This window comes from Meleagris gallopavo, chromosome 17, assembly GCF_905368555.1.
Source record: "Meleagris gallopavo chromosome 17, MGAL_WU_HG_1.1, whole genome shotgun sequence".
NCBI lineage: Eukaryota > Metazoa > Chordata > Aves > Galliformes > Phasianidae > Meleagris > Meleagris gallopavo.
The window spans coordinates 7,879,244-7,902,506 of NC_139420.1; the positions used below are offsets into that span (position 1 = coordinate 7,879,244).

Below are 23,263 nucleotides of genomic sequence, written 5' to 3' on the forward strand. Positions count from 1 at the left end.
ATTGAGCACCTGGTGGGAAGGCAGGGCCAACCCAGGGGAGCTCAGGTGCATGCAGTGTACCTGAGTAATCTGGGTCTTGGTTCCACCCCTTCCCAGACCTCCTTTAAGGGTAAGGGGAGCTTGCTGGAGATCCCTGTGCACCTGAGGCCTTCTGAAGGTAAGCAGCTTCTTTCCTTTGTTTTTGTGGCTGTTGTGTTTGAGTAACTTTTCACTTGCTGCAGCCTAGGACTTTGTTGTTCTGCTGTCGTTGCTGCACTTTCCACCACATTACAAAGGTTTGTCTTGTTCTGCCCGCGTCATGAAAGAGGAGGCGGTACTTTCAGAGCAGCCCTCATATCTAAACTGGCTGCAAATGGCCCCAGAGAAGATTTGTGCTTCTCTGATAAAGGTTAGTGTTGTAGGTCAGGATCATTTTCATTTTATTATTTTGTAAGTAAAAGATGAGAGGAAAAGTTTAGAGAAACCACAAAGTCTTCTGGATTTTGTCAAAACTTTGGTTCTGTTGTCTGAAATGTGCCTGATAGAAGAAACCAATACACATAACTTTAAGATTGATGCTTTCAGAAGCAATATCCCTTCCTTACGATACACTGTAGGATGAGTTGGCTGTTATACAATCCCATGAAGTCTGTTAGCATTTCCCATGCAATTGAACAGTCATTGTATTGGAAGCAGAAACTAAATGATAGAACCAACAGTTTCACGTAGTATGCTCTTTGTTGCTGTGGACCGTTTATCCTTCTGCTATGCTTTCTCTATGTTTCATCGAAAACTCATCTGGAAGTTTTGCTCTTTCTTGTTGAGATGTCACTGGATCCTTGGAAACAAGCTTCTGCTTGGCTCTGCGTCTTGTGAGGGGAAAGACAAAAAGTAAAAAAAAAAAAAAAAAAAAAAAAAAAAAAAAGCTAGAGATGACTGTTAGAGTGGTTACCATCACATTACTGCATTTTCTTTTTGTATTATTGTGATACTTCTCCCCTAAATCTCTGCTCATTGCATAATGTGATTGACTTAAAAGCCCAGTTTACTTTTCTAGGCTGAAAATGTGGCTGGTGAAAGCTTGAAAATATAACCCCTACTTGGTTTTGTGTTTTCTTGCTAAAGGAAAAAGGAATTAAAAAACATAGCATTTAGTGATCAGGATTAGGACAGAAGGCTGTAATAGTGGTGCTTTATATCAATCAGTTATGTATGTATGGAACATGTAAGATTTGGTCAGTATAGGAGGTGTCCTTTATGTTTTTGTGTGTGCGTGTGTATGTGTATATGAGCAAAAAATATCAATTGCTAATGGTATCTCCTGTGTGTTGAGTATCCATTATTTTTGTATAGAGAAGGGAGAAGAGAGACTTGGGTATGACTGTTCTCTATGAGATATAGAAAATGTTTATGTGACTCAAAGGTGAGGGGTAAAACTTAGTAGTCACTGTGGCATGCTGATAGATGCAGTTAATGATTGAGCAGGGGATCAAAGAGCTGCATTTTCCGTGACAGACATAGGTGTCACAGTGCGTTCTGCTTCAAAAGACTCTGAAGACATGAATCTGTTGGAAGGTTTTTGTCTTGTTGGAAGGTTTTTTTGAAATGTTTTTGTCTTGCTAAACTAGCCAGCAGGGTGAATCGTGCAGACTTTTAAAGCAAATAATTAAAATCTGATGGAATTTACTAGCTACATAACATGTAGTAGAGATTTCTTTTACATGTAGTAGTTTATACAGTGAGTGTATCTCTGATAGGAATGTTCCAAGAATGGGCAGTGAAGTATTATCTTGAATTCTCTTCACCTCTATGTCACAAGAAACATAAGCATTCTCAAGGCAACCCTAGAAGTGGGAATAAGTTCAAGGTTGTGTGGCAAACAACACCATGCAATGCATTCCTTCAGGGATAGATTGTCTTCCTGTTGGCATCACCCATCTTGAAGCAGACACCTCTCACAGACAGCCTTAACACTCAACAAATACACTATTTTGACAAAAAATCCCATTCTCTCTCCATCGGCCAACCAATCATGTTTGCTTGCCCTGATAATCAACTTCCAATTTTGCATCATAGTTTTCTAGCAGGACTAAAGAACCACCGAGACATGATATTTTAAATCATCAGATTATAGAATCATGAAGGTTGGAGAAGACTTCTAAGATCACCCAGTCTAACCATCCACCTGCTGCCAATATTGCCCAACAGCCATGTATCCAAATATTACAACCACCCTTTCCTTAAACACCCCAGGGACAGTGACCCCTCTGCTCCCTGGGCAGCCTGTGCCAGTGCCTCACTGCATTTCTGAGAAGACATTCTTCTTAATATCCAACCTGGATAAAAAAACATAGCAGCAGCAGAAGATCACGTTTGATTTCTTTGCCATTGATGGAAATGGTTTAGAAGGTCACAGCACTTGCTATTTCTTTATCAGGTTCTTTCTTGTTTTTAGCTTGCTTGAATTCTTACCTGTCCTTTCTATAGAGGAGAATTAGACGTGTCACAACAGCGAGACCCATAACTCCAAGTATACAGGCAAGAAGAATTACTTGTTTGATGTCTGAAACAAAAACAGCAAACAATAAAACAGGAAGATGTTATTTGTCTTCATATCAATTTGTTTGAACGTAATCTTTATCAGATTTTAAATTGTATGTATAGAATAAATGTTTTGCTCTTCATTGTGGTTGGGGAACAAACTGATTGTGGGTGAGCATATAACTTCCCAGTTAGGGCAGGTGGCTGTGAGAGCTGCTCTAACACAAACAGAGGATGTCTGGTGGCTAAAATGCAACTGACTTCACCAATCTGCAATATTTCTGTGCAGCTACCAATCCCAACAAATGATGGGTCTTCCATCCATTTCCCAATCCGGTAGCTTTACAGTTTCTCTTCATTCACCAATTCCTTTACAAAGCTCCAAAACTTCTGTCTGGCCCACAAACACCTCAGGCAGGTACCCCTTCTCTGGCAAGTGATGAGAGCCCACCATTGGCCTAGATAGTTTGTCTTGGTGGTGATTTGTATCTGAAGTGAAAACTTGATTTTCAATTTTAAATCCCAGGCTATTTTTCATGATTTTTAGGATGTTTTGAAGCAGGTCTCCTGGAAATAACAGCCAGATAGCAGTTCCATCTTCATCTGAGAAAAGTACACAGAATTAATGGGATTTCTATCAACGTTTCACAAAAGAACTGTATTTGCATACAGCCTAGAAAAGGAAAGCTAAAATGAAAAAATTTGAAAACAAAAGAGACAAAAACAGATTGCATTTAACACCATCAAATTGTTGTCTATCACAAACAGGATAGATGTATATATTGTGAAGATGGTACAGATTTCAGTTATGTTTTACTCCTGATTTTTTTTTTTTTTTTTTTTTTTTTTTTTTTTTTTTTACTATTCTCCTTTCCTCTTTTGCTGGATGGTTTCTTTTTCTCCCTCATGAGAAATTCTATGAAGAGAGGTTGCTGAGGTACTGGCAAGCCTTGCAGTGGGATTGTAATTAGAAGCATAGCAGAAATAATTATTAGCAGAGGATATCCATGGAAACCTTAATTCAAGGAAGCAAAACTCAAAGGAAACATGCAGGCCTGAAAGCATAATTTGTTTTTGAAATACAGAAATGGATTTTTGCAAAGTAACTGTCCTATACTTCTTTTGTTTCTGTCTCTCTTCCTATCCAATTTTTGGAGTCCTCATGCCTTCACTGTAACTTTTCTAGGGTTTTTTTTGGGGGGAGGGAGAAAAAAGCATGTTATTAAGTAAAACCTCTGATTTGTAGTATGGACTTTGAATCCAATGTGCCACAGTGTGCAGCACTGCAATGAGCACAGCACTGAGAAGAAGCACCTTTGGAAACTGGCAATAACAGAGGGCTGTGTCCTGTGTTCTTGATCAGCATGGAAGAGGTCATTATTTAAAAAAGTGTTTTAATAGTTCTTGCTGGAAGTAAAAATCTGACCACAAATCACACAGTTAGGACAGTGGTCACCCATTCAGGCTCCCAGAAGTTTGGAAGCACTGACCATTAATTTTGCCAGTGTTTTCCTGGCATGAAGATGACCCTCTGGCACAGAACTTAATGAAATGGGTGCTGGCAAAAGAGCAGCATGTTGCTGTGTAAAGAGGAAAACAGTAAAGAAAACTAGCATGAGTAACAAAAGTTTGTAACACAGTGAAAATGCTTTCTGTAACTGTGCTGAATACAGAATTGGCACAAGGAAAGTCAGTGCTGGATTTCAATTGTATTAGACTAGAGATTGAAATATATTTAGTGAAAAGCAGGTAGATATCCATGCCATAAAAAATGCTAGAAATTAAAATGTAAGCATGAGGAAACTTTGGACTACTTTGCCTGTCTTCTCGAGAGAGACTTGGACCTTCTTGGCCTGTTAACCAGTTGTGTATTTTCTGATATGAAAGAGGAAGGAGCAAGGCTAGATACAAATACCGTTATTGGGGCACAGTGGTTAGGGCAGCTTAGTGAAGGCCTTTACATGCAATTTGAATTTTATATTGTCTTGACTACGATACCCTGCTAGAATAGGCAGCGCTGTCATGCCCCAGCTTCCTGGGACTGACAAAACAATCATTTGGACTCGTTCTACAAATGAACTCCAACACCAAATATCACATAGGAATGTCATTGTTATAATCAGGTGAAAGAAATGTACTGAAAAACATTCATTCTATCGTTCATAGAATGGTTTGAGTAGGAAGGACCCCTGAAGGCTGTCTGCTCCCACTGGCTGCAGTGCACAGGGACACCCACAGCTCCAGCAGTGCTCACAGCCCTGTGCCCTGAGCGTGGCTGTGTGCAGGGATGGGGCACCACCACCTCTCTGGGCACCCTGTGCAGTGCCTCACTGCCTTCAGTGTAAGAACTTCGTCCTTATATCCAATCTAAACTTCCCTGCTTTTTGTTTGAAACCATTTTCTCTTGTCCTGTGCTCAGCTATGAGACTATGGCATGTCTCATTGTTCTGAATGCAGGTAACTTCTGTTTAACTCTTTCCTTCTGATCTCTTAGGGCTGGCTTTTTTGCCCCCTTAGTTCTATGGATGTAAGTGTCCAGTTTGCTTACTGAGACTGTCTGGCTCCTATCCAGTAAGTATGCAGCTGACGGCAGTGATGGAAAAATGATCTTAGCTTTCAACTTGGCAAAATATTCTGCCACTGTTCTGGCCTTACTTTGTAGAGATCTCAGTCTTTGACGAATGCTCTATTAATACTGTGAATGATGAAATGCATTGACAAGAATCCTCTGCTGATGTGTTGTGCATTTTCCAAGTTTTTTGAAGGTGCTCAAAATGGAGAAAGTGGCAGAATTTGAGTACTTTCAGGAACGATTAACTCAGCACAAGAAAGTGCTTAGGAGTGCTGTGTGGTCCTGCATCACCCTGGCGCTTTGAAACATTGCCATCTTGAGGATGCTTGGAGAATTCACGGCAGAAAAATAAATCCAAGTTGAAACGGTTTGAAAAAGGCAGGCAGTTGTCTGTAAATTGTAGACGCAGCCTAGCAGCTGTTCAGTCTGAAAATTCCAGTTAATTGATAAGGTTATAATAGTGACACAGTAGGGGTAGTTTTTGCTGCTTATCGTATTTTTCTACTGCTATAGAGTAATAGCTTCTGTGCTGAGATATCAGTTCTTTGAAAGCTTCTACTCTCTTCAGTTCCAACAAGCATTGAAGAGGAAGCTTGGCAAGAGACAAAGGTGCAGTGTCTGCCCACTGTTATCAGGGGCTGTTTATTGGAAGGGACAGCTAGAGGTTATCCTGTTTAACCACCACACTTGAGCAGGATCACCTACAGCCAATTGGTCAGCACTTTATCCAGATAGCTTTTGGATATCTCCAATGATGGGGACTCAACAGTCCCTTCTGGGCAACCTATGTCAGCACTCAGTCACCATCACAGCAAAAAAGCTTCCTGAAGCTCAGAGGGAACCTCCCATGATCCAGTTTGTTCCCATTGCCTCTTGTCCTGGCACTGCCTGGTTCCACCCTCCTTACACCTTCCCTTCACATATTTGTAGACATCGATGGGGATCCCCCCTGAGCCTTCTCTCATCCAAACTGAGGAGTTCCAGCTCTTTCTGCCTTTCCTTGCAGGAGAGAGACTTCCATCCCTCCATCATCTTTGTGGCTGTTTGCAGGACTCTGCAGTACATCTCTTGTACTGGGGAGCCCAGACCTGTCCCAGCACTGCAGCTGTGGCCTCTGCAGTGCTGAGCAGAGGGAAATGATCAGCTCTCTCACACCATCTGGCAATGCTTTGTCTCATGCAGCCCAGAATACCATTAGCATACTTAGTCTGAGTTTGAAAATTATTTTAGATTGTCTACTTCAGAAAAAAGATCCTTTTGTTCAAACACAGAGAAAGAGGAGCACGTAGCCCTAGGCCCTGGGAAGAGGCAGGTATTCAGAACAAAGCTAGAAAGAAACTAATACCTCCCTCTTATTCAGACTTAAATACCAGTATTTCTAGATGTGCAGGGATCTCATGTCCAATGTCTTCCCAAAAAAGAGAGTTGCTTTTGTCAACGGCCATCATCATATACTGAGACTGCCCCATGATGATCATGGTGGTGATTTCTGGTGACAATCTGTAACACTTAAAAGGAAACAGACCTGATCTTAAGACACAATCAGGTGAGTCCCCAGACCAGGCTCCAGTTGATTGACAGATTCTTTCTTTTGATCCAGTGAGTTCATAGCCCTGGTTGCAGGTGAAATGGATGGCTGAGCCCAGTAGGTAGTTAGTTCCATCCTTTCTTCCATTGGTTGGGGGATCCAGCCAGCCACAAGAAATCACTAGTAAGAGAAATATCTGGTTATTTTGAACTAGTGAATCTTAATTACAGTGATTCAAATGCATTCGTGTGACAACTCAAGGACAACAATTTCTAGGCTAACTGAAATGCTTTCAGATTTCTTTTTTTATGACAAGGTAAAGTAATAGGAAATGAAGACAAGAATTCTACTACACATTACTGCAGTAGTAAAAATAGTTAATAAATAAAAAAACAACAACACAAAAACACCTGTATTTTATATTGGTCTAGCTATTGTACTTGTTCGGAGTTTTTTTTTCCTGGTAAAAAGATGATACATCTTTTTTTTGTCATAAATGTCATGATAAATGTTTACAAATGCATGAACCTACTGTTGAGTAAAGCCACCTCAGATGGCCTTAATTATTTAGATGCTAGCAGAAAGGGAAGATTTATTTAATGCTGTCTCACCTGGCTCTAGACTTTCTACCAGCTGCTTGTGATTCTGATGAGATAGTCTTGTGAAATTTCCCACTTGAAGACTTCTTGTTGTCAGGACATCGAATCTGCAGAATGGGTCTGAGTCACAGAGTGAGACCATCTCTTCCACCAAGGGATCAGCAGGGTCTTCGTAAGGATAGAACACTGGCAGAAAGGAGGCATTGTGCTTTTCCCCGTAAAAATAATCGTTCAGTAAGATCTCTGTGTCATAAGTAAAGAGAGAAGTTCCATTTTCTACAGCCCCTTGGGAGACAAAGTGAAAGAGATTCATTTGTAACATTGCCTACAGACCTATCCAACCTTCTGCCAAGTACTTGTCTAGATAAATGTAGCCAGAGCTAGAAGAGATCTATGTTGTCCTATCTTATTCATCCTCCTTCCAGTTCAAGATTGTTTTCCTTTGTGCATGCAGCATTTTAACCTTGCATTAAGTTTAACATTTGATCAGTTAGTTAAAAATACAAATAAATGTGCAGCTAGCTATGATTTCACAGATGCTGGTAAAATTTGATAAGAACAAGCAGGATTTATCATGATTCTGTCTTTATCCACTTTGGCTAGACGTGTTACCCATTTAACCAAGTGGAGAAGCATCTGTCTCTCACTCCAAATAGGCTGCTTAGCACAGACAATTTTCTGGTCTGTAGATCACAAACAGCTTTGAATTTGTAAAGAAAACGTAATAACAGACAACCAGAGGAGTCACTTACAATTAGCTCCAAACTCAAACAACTGCTGGGGACTCGCATGAACCGACATGATTGTTTTATTCTTGAAGGTAAACTCATCCTCTGTGTTACCATTCATCACCCCAAAGAGACCCTGTGTGTGATTAATAAACTTCTCTGGGAGCAGGACTGTCAGGGTCAGAAATCCTCCACTTCCCCTAATCTCCACTCCAGACCCAGAAGAGAACATCACTGTAATTTTCTGATCAGCCGTAGAATGAAGAAAGAGACCTAAAATGGTGAGAGAATGAGGACAAAATAGCTAGTGACACAAAGCAAACAGATGAGGAGTAAGGGCTAATTCTCTTCTTCAGTAAGGAGGAGTAATCCTCTTCATCTTCCATGGGATGAGAAGGAAAGTCATTGCTCTACAGGACACTGAAAAACTACATGGATGAAGCAGGCATTGAAGTCAAACATCTCAGTACTATTTCCAGATTTCTCCTCTCTTCATATTTCTCTATGCGTCCCCAAAAGTTCAGGATAGCACCAAGTGTTGGTAAAGGCTGTCGCTTGTGTTACTTGCTCTTTCTGAGCGGAGGGGATGCCTGTCTTCTACAAATCCAATGACTCTGCTTCTTCCTGGGTGGTGTTGGTATTACTGCTGTGCTAACTGCCAGCAATACTGAAAGGCATGAAAGTACTGGGATGTGATGCTCTGACCTGGACTACATCTCTCCCTTGGGGCACAGCCACAGTATGTGCCTCTGTAGCTGTTTGGAAGATTAGTGGCCCATAACTCTGGTATTTATATTCCTGTCCATGGGGTAGCTTTAATCAGTCTTGAAGGCAAGAGGAATTTGTTCTCTGTATAAAGACATGGCCAGCAAGGCAGATGGGATGGAAAGCACATTCTTTTCCATGCTTCCATGTCTTTCACCAAGGTCCATGCCATCTGTTATCTGTCTCAATCTGGCAACAACTGAAGAATAATAACTTGCAGATAATAAGATCTAAATATCTGGGATATCATCTGTCCTTTGTTTTACTCCCCATTTAATTTTTGCAGTGACCTGTAGCCTGTTTCTCAAAAGTGCACTGAAAATAGGATGAAAATGCAGGCACATAAAGATTTTCTTTAGCCGTAGAGGGTGCCATAGAAATACAATAGCTTTCAAGGCTGATATCTGTAACTAACCTTCCAGATCCAACCAACTTTGCTCAGAGAAGTTGACCACTTTCTGATTCAACAAGACTTCCACATTCAAATCTGCTGAGTAGCGTACTTCAATCACATCAGAGTTGTTCTCCTGCATGGCCACTGCAGACAGGCCTGTCACCTGAGCCTGAGTTCCTTCAGAAAAAGATACACACAAAAAAACAACTCCTTAAGATACCTTGCATCAAATAAACTCAGTTTGGAAGGTGGCCATGATACAGGCAACAAAACAGCAACAACAAACAAAACAGGAAACACACAGCACCCAGATATATAAAACGTCTGTACATGGTAAAGTAGCAGAATGCCAGAACACATACAAGTACTTTGAGAAAAGGAATTATGTTTCTGTTGATAATAACATCAGTGTCAGGTGTTCATCAGCCTGTGAATGGGAGAACAGCCCAGAGAGACATTAGTCATAGGTTGGGAACCAGGCAGAGAGAGGAGAAAAACCCTAGAGAAGATAGGGTAAGTACTGTAAATGGTGAATCAAGCAGCCTCAGAAGCTATTATTTATCATCGCTGCTTTCTCTCTTACCAACTTACCATTGGGAAAGCGTGCCTGCTGGGTCCTCCCTTGCACCCTTAAGGATGTGAGATCAGATTCTACCAATGTGTATTCCCCTTGTCCTTTGAAAGTGAAGTTCAGACCATCAAATGTGAGGAAGTGAGGATCCCCAAAGGCAGATGCTTTTTTGGAAAGAAAAAAAGATAAATAAGAACAAGAAAAGCCCACAGTCCATTAGAAAGCCATGGATGCTAACTACTAAATCTCAGCTATTTAGATTCCAGGAGTTAATATGCTACTTAAGCCAAAAATTGTGTAGGGCGGTTAAAGAACACATTTTGCCACTGACAGATCAATTGAAACCACCTGCTATGGAAATTTTCTACAGGATGCTGTGTCCTCAGCATTGTCAACTGGCATTAATACATACACACACAAATAAATGTTCTAAATGTCAAACGTATGAAAAGTCTGTACTCTGTAATGGAATTCTGAAGCTCTTACCAGCTCGGGGTGGGCGGTATGTCCTGCAGTCACTAGAGGGGCGGTTTTTCATATAGAAGTGACAATTATCAGACCACAAGCAACAGTAGTAGAAGCTGATAACATCATAAAGCCAATGGGAAAAGGCAGGTATCCGGGGAGGCTTCAGGAAAGGTGGTGCTCCCCAGTCGTGGCCTCTGTCAGGTGTGCTGCCTCCTGTGGAGTCTTGTGTGAGGATTTGGGTCCCTGTGGAGTCATAGCAGCACTGCTGTCCTGCTCCATACTGGGGGCTGGTTGAGAAATGCAGGAAGAGGAAAGTCATCGTTCAGCTCTGGGAAGTCCATTTGTGTTTAGTGGTTGCCTTCTTATGGACGTGAATAGATGTTTTGGTTACCAAGCTCTATGACATCCACAAAAGATGAGTGTCAGTAAATATTTTTGTTTCTGCTCTTATGAAATAGATCAGATTAGGGATTGGGTAGGAGGGGGCTTTAACCAAGGCTTTAGGGAAGCTCTGCAGGCCTTACAGCCACACACGCATAGCACTACTAACATTATTCTGACAGAACAAGTGCAACCAACAACTATTACAAAAAAGGTTTAGTTAAGTCTAATCAAACTGCTTTTAGATATTACTCCTTGTTTATGCATCATGAAGTCCAGCACAGTGCAATTAGTTGTCCAGTAAGACTAAAGCATTACCTTCACCTCAGCAACGAGGAGTAAATAAGAGAGCAAGAGAGAAACAGCCACTGCCTTAAACCTGATTGCTGAGCCTCCAGAGGCCTTTCTGACTTCTGTGATGCTATGATCTCTGAGGTGAAACAAGTCATTAAAACCACGTGGCTTCAAAAATTGTTCTTTACCTGGCTTGAACGGCCCTTACACAGTGCACAGCGCCGGGGTGGTAAGTACACACACTTCCCTTTTCAATGTCACAGCCATAATCTGTCTGAAAAACATCAGTGCTCATGCTTAAGGGAATTTCCATTTTGTCCTTCCTGTTTTCATGTTCTCTCCCAACCATTTGCCTCTAAGGTCCGTGTATAAGCTAAACAAAGTGGTTGTGGCTGTGGGTTTGGTATCATAGAATGACAGGAAAAAACAGCAAATGTAGGACTGACGTGATGGTATCAGCATGTTAGTCTAACCTCAGCTTTTTGCAGTCTGGTAGAACAGAATTTGAAGAACAGACGGAGCTAAATGGAGAACTCAGCTGTAAGTGTAACAGTCACAGAATGTGGCATACTGACCATCTCTATTCTTAGGCAATAGGTTTCACACTGCCATGATTTACATTGTACGTAGGTGAGGAAGTTACTCCATCTGGTCTTGAGGTCAGTGCTGTCTGAAAGTGTAAATGACATGGCAGCTGATTTCTTAGCTTTTAACAGTTCTTTGTTACCAGTCAAGTGGGAGGAAGAATGCAGGGAGATAGGAAATGTTTTATGGCTATGGATTTGCGCTCCAAAACATAAGCTAGAAAGGTTTGCAGTGAGTTATAGTATACTAGGCACAGAGGAAACAGTGACCTGCTACTCCACCTGGACTGTAACAAATCCATGGGGCCGGATGGGATTCACCTGAGGGTGCTGAGGGAGCTGGTGGAGGTGATTGCTAAGCTGCTTTCTACCATCTGTCAGCAGCTCTGGTCAACTGGGGAGATCCTAGGCAACTGGAGTCTTGCTAATGTGACACCCATCTACGAGAAGGGTTGGAAGGAGGAGCTATTTGGCCTGTTAGCCTGACCTTGGTATCAGGGAAGGTTACGGAGCAGAGAACAAGGCTGCAGGAAACAGTCTAACAGTCCCTCAACTTCTACTTGGAACTGTACAAGGCCAGAGTGATAGATTAATAACTTACGTGGAACCTGCCAGTATCAGCTCTTGCCTGTGCCAAGGTGCAAGGACAATCTATAATTTCTTCCATGAAATTTGGAAGCTTCTCTTCCTTTCTGTCCCACTCTATACATTTTGCAGTTGCCCATGCAGCTGGCTCATTTCTGAAGTCTTCTCCAAGGTGCCAAGCCAATGCATGCGCGGGGCTCCAGATGGATGGAATGTTGCTGAAGAAAAAAAAAAAAAAAAAAAAGCCAAAAACCAGATTTAATAGCTGAAGAGCAAAGTTTTGACATCAATAATTATGAAGTATTCTACACCTTGCAAGTTGTTTTTTGATTATGAAGGCCACTTAGAATCCTAGAATGGTTTGGGTTGGAAAATCAGTATTTTCCTAATTTAAGGGTGAGATGACAGCATGCAGCAAGGATGCTATAACCAGGAATACGTTTTAGCATTTCTGATCCTGGTTTACATAGACTTTTTTTGAGACAAATTTTCTGTGCATGCATTTTTAGATCATAGATCCTTTAGGCCAGAATGGAGGAAGTCTGGACTCTCTAACAAAATCAAATTCTGTGCTGTAGTATTATCATGTACAATAGCAACAGATGTTCTAGTTCAGGAGTGTATTAGGTTTGGTTGGGATGGAGTTTTCTTCACAGTAGTCTGAACAGAGCTCTGTTTTAAACTTGTGCCTTGTGACTAAATAGTGCTGGTAGCACACTTGAATTTTGGCTATGCCTTGCACTGGAAGAGTGCCTGCACAATGTCAAGGTATTTTCTTTTTCTCACTCTGCCCCACAGAGAACAGGATAGAGATTGGCAAGAGGCTGAGAGGGGGAGAGAGGCTGGGACCCCAGTAGACCAAAAGGATATTCAGTGCTACAGAATGTCATGTCCAGCAATAAAACTGCGGTAAAGTTAAATGAATAAAACTGCAACAACAAGCCAGCATTGAGCCACAGAGAAACTACTTTCAGTAGAAGGGAGATAAAGAAAACATGTCTAAAATGAGCAATGAGTGCTGGTATCCCCTATGAGATATCCTAAATGTGTGTTGGTGATTAAGTTTTATGTTGTGATGTCTACTGTAGGTAATTGAATGATTGCATACTTATCTTTAGATGAAGTCTATGCTTGAAAGGCAGACGTTATAGTTTTTTGAAGTGGATTTGCTAGATTTTTTGTATGAGAAACAGAGCTTAAGTCTTGGTTTTAAGTGTCAAAGGAGAAGGCAATTTTATTAGCAGAAGTAATAAGAGGGTACCTATGATAAATGAATGTCGTCATGTACTTGCCTTTGCCCATCAGAATAGGTGCTGGGAGTAATTCTCAAAATTCCAAAGTCCCAAGTATTGTAATTTGCTTCAGCAGGTACAGGAATGAAAGAAAATGTCCCTGTATTGGGAGCTTCTCTTGCCAAAGTATAAAGATATTTCCATTCGGCAAGCCAGTTTTCTGAGTAACTGTCACCTGTCATATAGAGATAGAAAATCCATGTAGATGCTGTGAAAGAAGAGTTAACTAACAAGACGACTGAAATTAGATGCCTCCACCCATGTGGAACTGAAGAGCAAAGCTGCCATTACAAGCATGACTTCTCTGTACTTACAGATCTCTTCCTGTAGCTTCAGTGAAAGTGAACACATGATATATGGAGCTCTGTGCAACCGTTACACTGGTGTACAGGTAGGAGAAGAGGTCACTTTACCTGTTTCCTGGTACCCCCAGACTTCTATGTTGATGTGGGGTGCTGCAAGTGCCTGGTGTATCCAGGTCAGAGTTAAGTTTCCATCTGTGCCAGGAGTGCCATAGTATTGCCATTTTGTCTCATTAACCAACGTGCATTCTTCTCCAGTCGAAACCTTGCTGTGATGTACTGCATTACAGAACACAAGAAAAACCTAAAATGTCAAATTTAATGACAAAATAATAATTAATGACATCTTTGTCTTCCATAGCTATGAAAAGTTGCAATTATAGTATGTAAGGTTTAGCAGCATTTCCTCCATGTGTGTTTTGTAACAGGATGCATGATAGAAAAAGAGTAAATTGGAGATGAGAGAATACAACCCCCAGTAATGCATGTGGTCCTGGGGATACAACAGCAAGATGCAGATCTTTTCCAATATAAATACCTACCAAAAAGGAAACTCTTTTGGTCAACCTCAATTTTGAGCAAGAATTTTTGTGACTTAATGCTGCTGCTGCTGAATAAGAGCAGAACTCACTCACAGCACAACTTCATCTCTTGAAATAGGAATTGCCATGAAGGGATCAAGAATGACTTTTTTAAGGCCAAATAGCCCATTAAGAAAGTGGGAAAGGCTTATATCATCTTGTTTTTGTGAAGCAAGAATACAGAAAGAAGGGTGATACCACAGATTGAAGTAAGTAACCTGATAACCAAGTTCCAGAGTATGGAAATGTCAGCCCGCCATCTGTAGAAACTTCAAAGGGGATGAAACCAGTTTCAAACAGCAATGGGGAGAGGCAGTGGGCTTTTCCATCCTTATCGACATAGCCACTGGTTATGACTTGCTGCTTGAATCTGTTGATATTGAAAACATTTCTCAGAGCCATTGTTGAGAGCAGAAAAATTGTGAATGTCATGTTTCACTATGCAAGCTATTTTCATGTGCAGGTTGTTCCAAGTCCCATGGCTGTTTTGCTTGTATCAGTGAAAATAAAGCATGTGTACTTTGTACTTATCACTGCAATGGGGATTCTGCTGTGCACTGCACAAATACACAGCAAGTTGCAAGCCTTAGATTTACAATTTAATTATGGGAGGGACAAGATAAATTAGTAACAAACTCAGAGCTCATTGCTTGTAAATTAACCATCTGCTTCCAAATAGGGCTCTTGCCTGGCATCCTTACTATAAGCCTACCCATGACTCTTCAGGATTGATCTATGGGGACTGCAGAGCTATTCCAAGTAGTGCTGCAAGCTTGGGGTCTGCCAAGAAGTAGCTTCTTTGCTCATCTAAACTGAAATTTGTGTTGGCTATGATAAAGCAAGAGTTCACTTAATTCAAAGTACACAGTTGTTGAAAAACTAAAATCTGCTCAAGTGCTGCTATGCAGATTGGAGAGACACTAAAATCTGACTCTGAGCCTTCTGTAGAAAAAAAACGTAAGGACATCAGGGCTATTAAAATGTGGTGTGCCATATGTGTAACATGTGTGATATCTACTTAAGTATGTCACAGGCTGACACTGAGGATCAAGGATTTGTCTTGCAGGAAAATAGATAAGGTGTCTGCTCACTTCTATTTCTTGTTGTTTCAGTTTTAAAAATCAATATTGTTTTTTCTCAAAATAGAATGTTAAAAAAATATTCAAATCATAGTATCATGAACTGGCTGAGATTGGAGAGGCCTTAAAGCCCCTCCAGCCCCACCCCTCCTGTGTGCCCATCCATGGCCTCAGGCACCTCCAGGGATGGGGCACCACAGCTCTGGGCAGCACTGCCAGGGCCTCACTGCCCTCTGAGTGAGGAATTGCTTCCTCACATCCAGCCTCAACCTCCCATCTATTAGTTTAAAGCCATTCCCTCTTGTTCTAGCAACAAAAAGTTCAGAAAGGAAACTCTTTTTTCAAAGCCACCGTAGTGACACCGTAAGGGAACAACTTAATGGAGGAATATTTGTATCATGCAGTAACTCGACCTACAGGAAGTCATCCTGTCTAGAAATGCAGACAACATGTATCTTTGAGGGTAAGTGTTAGCAGAACCTTTGCAAGTTTCAGGATTTTGGTAAGTTTTCACTTCTGTATTGACAAGTCTTGATTTGAGGCAACTACCTACTGTTAGAAAATGAGATTAGAAAGGGTATCTCCCTTTGGCAGAGGAACATAGTCATGGCTCACCTGCACATTAACACAGAAGTATTAAAAGCTGTATTTTCTATCAAAAAATCTTTGCCTCCCATCAGAGATCCTGAGTATGGAGAAATCTGAAGACAAAATTCATTGTAATCAGGACAGCAAGTCCCCAAGGACTGGCAAATCTCCTGGCATGAACAGGTACCGAGCAGCTTCCCACACTGGCTTGAGCAAGAGTCTTGAGCTCCTTGTTAAAGAACAAATCAAAGAAGAAAAGCAAACAACACATTGTCAGGAATGTCATTGAGGTCTTCTCTGAAACAGCAATACAACATCTAAAGCACTGCCATAAATAAATGAGGTAGGCTGTTTATGTCAGATGAAGGTAACAATCACCTGTGCGTTAGCATTACTCCGTTTTGTTTAGAAAAATTCACTTATATATAATTTCAACAATTCTCTGAGTATTTTTATATCTAATAAAAAGGTAGATCTCAAGAGCAGCCTGCTCCCCATCACCTAGGTAGTGTCACTACTAATAGTTACTTCTAGGAGTATCATAGAATCATCACAGAGCCATAGAATGGTTGGGGTTGGAAAGGACCCCCAAAGGCCGTCTGTTCCCACTGGCTGCAGTGCACAGGGACACCCACAGCTCCAGCAGTGCTCACAGCCCCGTGCCCTGAGCTGTGTGCAGGGATGGGGCACCACCACCTCTCTGGGCACCCTGTGCAGTGCCTCACCGCCCTCAGTGCAAACAACTTCTTCCTTATCAATGATAACAGGAATCAATGATAACAGGCTAGTGCTCTTGGATGAATGAGAAACTGACACTAGTGACAAAGTGTGATCCAACATAAGATTATGGAAAGTTGAGATTTCTTCCTGCTGTGCATTTTATTTGAATTTAACGTTAACAACAGAGCTGTTAATATAACTAGGTGGGTGGAGAGATCACCAGGCCTTGGCAGAGAGTTAACTGAATAAAACATGAGTTATTATTGGACATGACATGAAAAACTGCTGAATACAACAAAGTAGTATAAAGTTGACAGAGGAATGACTGGATTTCATAGTGAAGAGGGATTTGAGTGAGATGGACAAGCTGCACTGATAATTTGGAACACAGTGGAGTAGAATCTTTTGATACTTGAATCTTGAGAGACTAACACTGTTAACTATGCCAATAATGCCATGTAAAGTTGAGATGATCTCACTAAATATCAGAAATTCTAAATTTGGCCATGAATGTACCAAAACTGGGACCAGTGATAAACATATAATTACGGGAGGGTTGCTAACACAGTTACAGACTGTGTAAGACTGTGTGGCTTGCTGAGCTAACATTGTGAGTATAGTATCTGTATTTGCCTCTTTGGAGCAGGGGCTTATCCTCAGTGCTGGTTGGATCCACAACAGCAGTAACCACATGTGTGGGACTGAAGCAGGAGGAATTTCCTGCGTGTGGAAATACAGAAGAGCTGGCAGTAGCAAATTAGAGAGGAGAAATCAACTGCATTCCAAAATTCTGCAGATTGACATACTTCTCAAAGGTCATCGACAACGCATGAATAAGACTATAGAGGAAGAAAGAATTATGGTCGTAGCTCCAGGTATGATATTTTCCATCAAAAGGAGAAGAAAATGTCATGGAGTTTTCTTTTGTGTACTGGGGGAGTGAAGGTGACAGAGGACTATTTGTTTTTTGCAGGGTGGAGAGAGCAAGAGAATGAAAAGGTAGTAAAATACCACTAGTTCTGTCTCTTTTTGCTGGCCTCCATCCTTCATCCTGAGATAATATGTGGATGTAGCTCCTGAATTCTCTCCTAGAACACCTGATTGAGTTGGAAGCAGAAAAACATCTGAAAGGCACTCACCTGTATTCCAAAGGGCAGCGAGGGAGAAGAGAATGAATAAAGAAACACCTGCACCAACAGATTTCATGTTTTGTTCAGGTGATTCAGGACAGCTGATTGTGACAGCCTTTGTGCCAGAAGAAGAAGAGCCTTTTATAGAAACACGTGTCCAGAAATGATAGGGATTCTCACTGTTCAAAGGTTTGTTGTAAACTATTGAAGCAAAACCAAGTGAAGGAATGCTCTTTTCAGAGGTCATTTCTCATTAAGAAAATGATGAAGGGAGCTGGGGAAGCAGTCAGTATAATTCCTATACGTTATTTTCTTTCTTTTTTCTTCAAAAATAGGGGGAAAGATGTGCTTATTTTCTAAGCCCTTCTGCTCCAAAGTTCAGGAGCATGGAGTCTGTGGCACATGGCATTATGTTTTAGTTTTACTGGAGGCTCTGGAAATGGTTATCAGTAAGAAAAATCATAAAGAATAGCTGCTAACAGTACAGATTTGCTCAGAAGATAGCGTGACATGGGGAAAGCATGTTTGCTGCCCAGTGTGTGCCAGCATGAACGTCATGTATGAGAGAGAGGAAAAAGATACTGGAAGAAGCAATTTGTGCTGCTTGAAGGCTTGGGAACAGTTCTTTCGCAGACTCTGTGAGGATGTTCATTGGGAATAATGGAGGCTGCTGTACAATACCAGAAGGGCAGTGTCAGGGTCAAGGTAGCCGAGCAGTGCCATTGCTCCTATTGAAACATGCGGTTTTGTTGGCACAAGAATTGCAGCTGTGATGTAGGAGTGCTTTTCACAGTCACAACCCTCCAGGCCTTCATGAGGAAGATGGGAGCTGGGACAACATGTGTTTATGATCGAAATTTAAGATGAATCTTGATATATCTGCTGAAAAATGGCACAGTTTGGAGCTCTGATTCACATTCCTCTTTCTGTCAGAGAAGAGCAGAACAAAGCCTACAGGCTGGGGCATTCACAGGGATGTAAATGCAATTAACACTTCTTTGGCTGATGACAGTGTGAGTTTGAGACAGCAGTGATCCTAATTAATGCCTGGGTCTTCACTGTGAGTACGCTGCGCTGTGCCGAGCAGCACCAGCCTTCAGCCGAAGGAAGTGAAGGAAGCGGACCGCGCAGCCCCGCACCGCCTGAACCGCGCCTCACAGAACTCCTCCTGTCAGGAGCCTCACGGCTCTCGCGCTGCCCCCTGCTGATGGAAGGCGGTACTGCATGCACCGGAGCGACGCTACCTTCGCGCGTCTGTACGCGTGCGTAGCAGCGCCTGGAAGACTTACTACCATAGAGTTGGCGGACTGTCGGTGCAGAGCGGTAACAGAAGGGAGATGCTTCTTCCGCATCTGGGAGCGCATGTGTATTGCTGCCTGGAAGAGTGATCGCTGTGGACAGATATAGGCAGAACAGAAAGCTGGCAGTAGTGATTTTCGTTCAGTCTGGCAGCACTGCTTGTAGGTCCTCTTGGTCAGCGACGGGAAAGGAGGGGCATGGCCAGCGCCCCCCATCAGAAACGCTGCCCTGAGCAGCAGTGGAGGATCACAGAATCATGGAATGGTTGGAGTTGGAAAGGACCCCCAAAGGCCGTTTGTTCCCACTGGCTGCAGTGCACAGGGACACCCACAGCTCCAGCAGTGCTCACAGCCCTGTCCCCTGACCGTGGCTGTGTGCAGGGATGGGGCACCACCACCTCTCTGGGCACCCTGTGCAGTGCCTCACCGCCCTCATTGTATACAACTTCCATATACCCAACCTAAATCTCCCCTCTTTTAGTTTGAAACCATCTTTCCTTGTCCTGTCACACAACTCCTGCTAATGAATCTGTCCCTTCTTTCTTACAGCCCCTTCAGATACTGAGATACTCTCAGCTCTCCCTGGAGCCTTCTGCTCTCCAAGCTGCACAGCTTCGCAGCCCTTCTCTCAGCCTCTCCTGGTAGAGGAGATGTTCCATCCCTTGGGTCAGTTTTGTGACCCCTCTCTGGACACACTCCGACAAGGTGCTATGGACCTATGCTTCCTCCCAAGGGGACAAGGAGGGATGCGGTACAGTAATGCCCTACTTGGAGCCGAACCTTACCAGCAGCATCAGCTAGAAGGGCTTCTCCAGCTCCTCGCACCTTGCTCCCTCTCCATTGGTCACCCAGCTCAGCTCAACAAGGTGGTTGGGATGGGGATGTGTGTACAGCCAGGCGCCGGGGCACTGGAGCAGAACGAAAGGCGCTTGATCCCCACGTCCAGGCAAGGGGCGGTGCGGTGCAGCCCGGCCCTCAGGGGACAGCCGGGCACTGCGGCAGCATGCAGGGGCTGCTGCTGTGCGGGGGGTGGCTGCTGGCTGCTAGCTACGTGCTGGGTGGCTGCCGGCACCGCTGTTGCCCAGGCAGGAACAACGCCTGCTGGGCCACCGGTGCACGCCGCACTCGCTGCTATTGCGACTCGTACTGTGAGAGGACAGGTGACTGCTGCCAGGACTACCAGGCTGCGTGCCGCCGTGCCGGTGAGCCGTGGGGCAGGGTGAGGGTGGTGGGTATCATGTCGGTGAGGTTTTGCTGTTCCCATCAGTGGTCCCTCTGAGAGGCGATGAGCTGTGCCTGGGGCTGTAGGTGGGTATGTCTCAAACACCATCCCAGTTTTCTGCTTTTTTCTCTGTTCTCGCAGCGTGTTCTGCAGCTCGACATGACAGCAGCAGCAGTGCTGTCACTGCGAGCTCCAGGGCTGATTTTTGGGACATGGGTACCAAGGGCTGAGCCACATGCCTACCACTGCTGCTCAGGGTCAGGGGCTGTGCTGGACAACGGCACTGTCAGCACTCCGTAATCTCTACGGAGATTAACAAGGTCCCAGCTCAGCTCGATGCAGAGCCTGACAATAAAAGCACACTATGCTGTGGGGCTGAGCCACGGGGGTCCCCCTTCTCCCTGCTGTGCAAGATTCTCCCCTGCTCCTGTTCCTTTTTCTTCTACGCTACTGAATCTCTTTTCTCTGTTCTCAGCAGTGGGCTGTGCAGTGGGGCCATGGGGGCCCTGGAGCAGCTGCAGCTCCCCATGTGGGGTGGGCAGCAAAGACCGCAGCCGCCAGGTCACCGTGCCCCCCCGGCACGGCGGGGAGCCCTGCCCCGACCTCAAGCAGCGCCGTGGGTGCCTGGGGGATGACCCGGCCTGTGGGGCTGCCAAAGGTAACGCAGGACCCCCTCTTAGCCCTGCATTTTAGTGGCTGTCACCACCTCACCATTGCTGCTCTGTGCCAGGGGTGGCCAAATTGCTCCCCGATTCCTTCAGCCCAGACATCAGGGATCCCTGGCGCAGAACTGGGATGCAGCAGTCAGAGGAGTCACCCAGGTAGGTATGGGTTACACCCTATCCCCAATCCCCTGCAGAATCCCTGTAAGCTCCTATAAAGCAAACACTTTACCTCCAACCATTATTTTTCTCCAAACCAGCTCCCACCTCCCCATCTCCTGCAGCTTTTTCCGCCTGACGCAGGTGGCAGCTGCCTGTCGTGGGCAGCCCTGGAGCCGCCGGCTACAGCGGGACAGGCGGGTGTGCGTCGAGTGCTGGGGGGACACAGCCCATGGGCATCCCCAGTGTGATGGATATGGGGTGCAAGGAGCCAGGTAGGCAATTTTTTGGGGGGGAGGAATGTCCTTTGGGAAATGCCACGTGCCCTAAGGGCACTCCCAAGAGGCATTCCATCTTTCTCCCCATTAGAACTGATAATTTAGCATCTATATTTTTTTACAGCAGGACAATATTTGCTGGGTTTTCCTTACAGGACATTTTGGGTGGCCACCTCTATAGCAGGGTGCCAGGGCTCATGGGTGCGGGAGGCTCTGCAGGAGGGCTGCGCCTGCCCCCCCCCAGCATTCATCTTCGTGTAGGTGAACAGAGCCCAACTCCTTTAAGGGCATCTTGGCTGCTTGGTGTGGTGTGAGGAGCACAATTAAAGGTGGCACGGAAAGCAAGGACATGGCTGTGGTGATGCTCTTCGGGGATGAGTGCTCTCAGGTTGAGTATTAAGAAAAATTCTTCTCTGAAAGAGCAGCAAAGCATTGGAACAGGCTGAGAAGTGGTGGTGTCACCATCCACGGAGGTGTGATACTTGGGGACATGGTTTATTGGGCATGGTAGCAATGGATCAATGGTTGGATTCAGTGATAACAGAGGTCTTCTCAAACCTTAACAATTTTATCATCGTATGGTACCAACATCGCTGTCCCCAGTGCCTGCTTGTCCCCCCCAGCCACCCTCAGGTGGCTTCAGCTGAGGCCCCCACCTCGGCCATACAGCACCATGCCCACATCCCACATTGCTCACTTTATTCAGCCCCATGCACCACAGTACCCAGCAGTCCCTGTGTGGGCACTTGGCAAGCCCCAAAATGTTCAATATCCCCAGGAGGAGCAGCACGGAGCTCCTGGCATCACCCCACAGCCCCTCACGTGCCCAACTCCCTGCGCAGCTTCAGGATTTCCAGGAGGAGCTTCTCCTTTTCCAGCACGATCTTCTCCTTCTGCAGTTGCAGGGTCTCCTTCTGCAGCTCCAGGATCTCGGTGTGCAGCCGCCTCTGCTTTTCTGACAGCTCCTCAGAGGCCGCTGTGCCACCTGCACAGAGCAAGGGAAGGTGTTAAGGCTGGGAGGGGAGTGGGAATGGGGTTCTGGTGAGGGCAAAAGGGAGATATCACTGAACTGCTGCAGCATCGCTGCCCGGAGTGAATGCAGAACCTCGCTCCGGTGTTAGAAATGGGATTGGGAGTCCCAGCATGGACTGGGGGCTGCTCACCGTTGTCATGCGGGGGTTCCGGAGGCCCGGGGCTGCCCGTTCCCAGCGATGCGGGACTCGCCATGGCCTCGAGGCACGGCCACGCCAGCGCGGGGCTCGGCGGGCACTTGACGCGGGGCGGCTCGGGGTTGCCAGGCGGAGCTCCGGGGGCAGCACCCTGCGGCTGGGCGGCCCGGGGGCGGCCGGTCCTGGGGTGGGCTGCAGCCTGCTCTCCGCGCCGGGCAGCGGCCGCTCCTCGGGACCGGGGAAGCGTTCCGGAGCGGGGCCGCGCGGCAGCGGCTCGGAAGCGGCCGCGGACAGCCCGAAGGACGGGGCGGGCGGAGGGCCGGGCTTGTTGAAGAGGGCGAAGATGTGATGGAAGAGCCGCTCCTGGGGCCGCTGGCGGAGCAGCGGGTGTTTGTCGGCGGCCAGCTCCCGGCGCGCGTCCAGCACCATGTTATGCCACTTCTTGCGGATCTCCTCGGCCGTCCGCCGCACCACCGGGCTCAGCGCATTGACGGCGGCCGCGATCTCCTCCCACGCGCGTTGCCGGTCCTGCGTGTTGCGGTAGCGGCCGCTCTTGGGGATGAGGATGTCCTTGCGGAGGCTGAACTCCTCCAGGATGAGGAATTTCTCCTCGTCCGAGAACTTAATACGCTTGGGCTTAGCCGCGCTCATACCGCCCTGCGGCGGGGACGGGGGCTCAGGGATTCCCCCCGCCCCGTGCTCCCGAGTCTGCCGCCTACGGCTCTCACCTTCCACCGGGCCGGGCCGCCGCGGGAAGCGGATGTGCCGCGTCCTGTTCCGCGCCGGGGCGGGGC

The 23,263-nt window shown here is 45.1% G+C and overlaps 3 protein-coding genes across 5 annotated transcripts; 1 reads left to right on the plus strand and 2 right to left on the minus strand.

Moving 5' to 3' along the window:
- Positions 1-402: 402 nt before the first annotated feature.
- SUSD2 (sushi domain containing 2) lies at positions 403-17,807 on the minus strand. Its single transcript, XM_085238247.1, has 15 exons — positions 17,691-17,807; positions 15,859-16,060; positions 14,383-14,534; positions 13,695-13,862; positions 13,282-13,456; positions 12,006-12,207; positions 11,009-11,094; positions 10,164-10,432; positions 9,698-9,841; positions 9,128-9,283; positions 7,972-8,220; positions 7,232-7,504; positions 6,618-6,800; positions 2,452-2,542; positions 403-848 (listed from the first exon to the last, which is right to left on the minus strand). Exons 1-15 carry the CDS (start codon positions 17,755-17,757, stop codon positions 734-736), a joined length of 2,532 nt encoding a protein of 843 aa, XP_085094373.1. The 5' UTR covers positions 17,758-17,807; the 3' UTR covers positions 403-733.
- On the plus strand, positions 16,583-21,888 carry LOC104913563 (somatomedin-B and thrombospondin type-1 domain-containing protein-like). Of its 3 annotated transcripts, none has more exons than XM_085238258.1 (6): positions 16,583-17,426; positions 17,525-20,181; positions 20,680-20,859; positions 20,932-21,022; positions 21,124-21,297; positions 21,456-21,888. In XM_085238258.1, exons 2-6 carry the CDS (start codon positions 19,983-19,985, stop codon positions 21,559-21,561), a joined length of 750 nt encoding a protein of 249 aa, XP_085094384.1. In that variant the 5' UTR covers positions 16,583-17,426; positions 17,525-19,982; the 3' UTR covers positions 21,562-21,888. The 3 variants fall into 3 exon arrangements, with proteins under 3 accessions (XP_085094384.1, XP_085094383.1, XP_031411856.1); XM_085238257.1 differs by having other exon boundaries at positions 16,656-17,426; positions 20,677-20,859; XM_031555996.2 differs by having other exon boundaries at positions 16,656-20,181; positions 20,677-20,859.
- On the minus strand, positions 21,780-23,262 carry LOC146543180 (uncharacterized). Its single transcript, XM_085238256.1, is given in 3 exon segments — positions 21,780-22,285; positions 22,464-22,625; positions 22,628-23,262. Coding segments are annotated over 3 exon segments (822 nt in total). The 5' UTR covers positions 23,121-23,262; the 3' UTR covers positions 21,780-22,118.
- Position 23,263: the final 1 nt, after the last annotated feature.

Excerpts from the sequence above, each read along its gene's own strand:
- SUSD2 (XM_085238247.1), bottom strand. The coding sequence starts at position 17,757 with ATGAAATCTGTTGGTGCAGGTGTTTCTTTATTCATTCTCTTCTCCCTC. Across the intron at positions 14,535-15,858 it reads ACTTCTGTGTTAATGTGCAG|ATTCAAGCAGCAAGTCATAA; the intron begins GTGAGCCATGAC and ends CAATATCAACAG. Across the intron at positions 9,842-10,163 it reads ATACCGCCCACCCCGAGCTG|CATCTGCCTTTGGGGATCCT; the intron begins GTAAGAGCTTCA and ends TTTCCAAAAAAG.
- LOC104913563 (XM_031555996.2), top strand. The coding sequence starts at position 19,983 with ATGCAGGGGCTGCTGCTGTGCGGGGGGTGGCTGCTGGCTGCTAGCTAC. Across the intron at positions 21,023-21,123 it reads CAGTCAGAGGAGTCACCCAG|CTCCCACCTCCCCATCTCCT; the intron begins GTAGGTATGGGT and ends TCTCCAAACCAG. Across the intron at positions 21,298-21,455 it reads TATGGGGTGCAAGGAGCCAG|GACATTTTGGGTGGCCACCT; the intron begins GTAGGCAATTTT and ends TTTTCCTTACAG.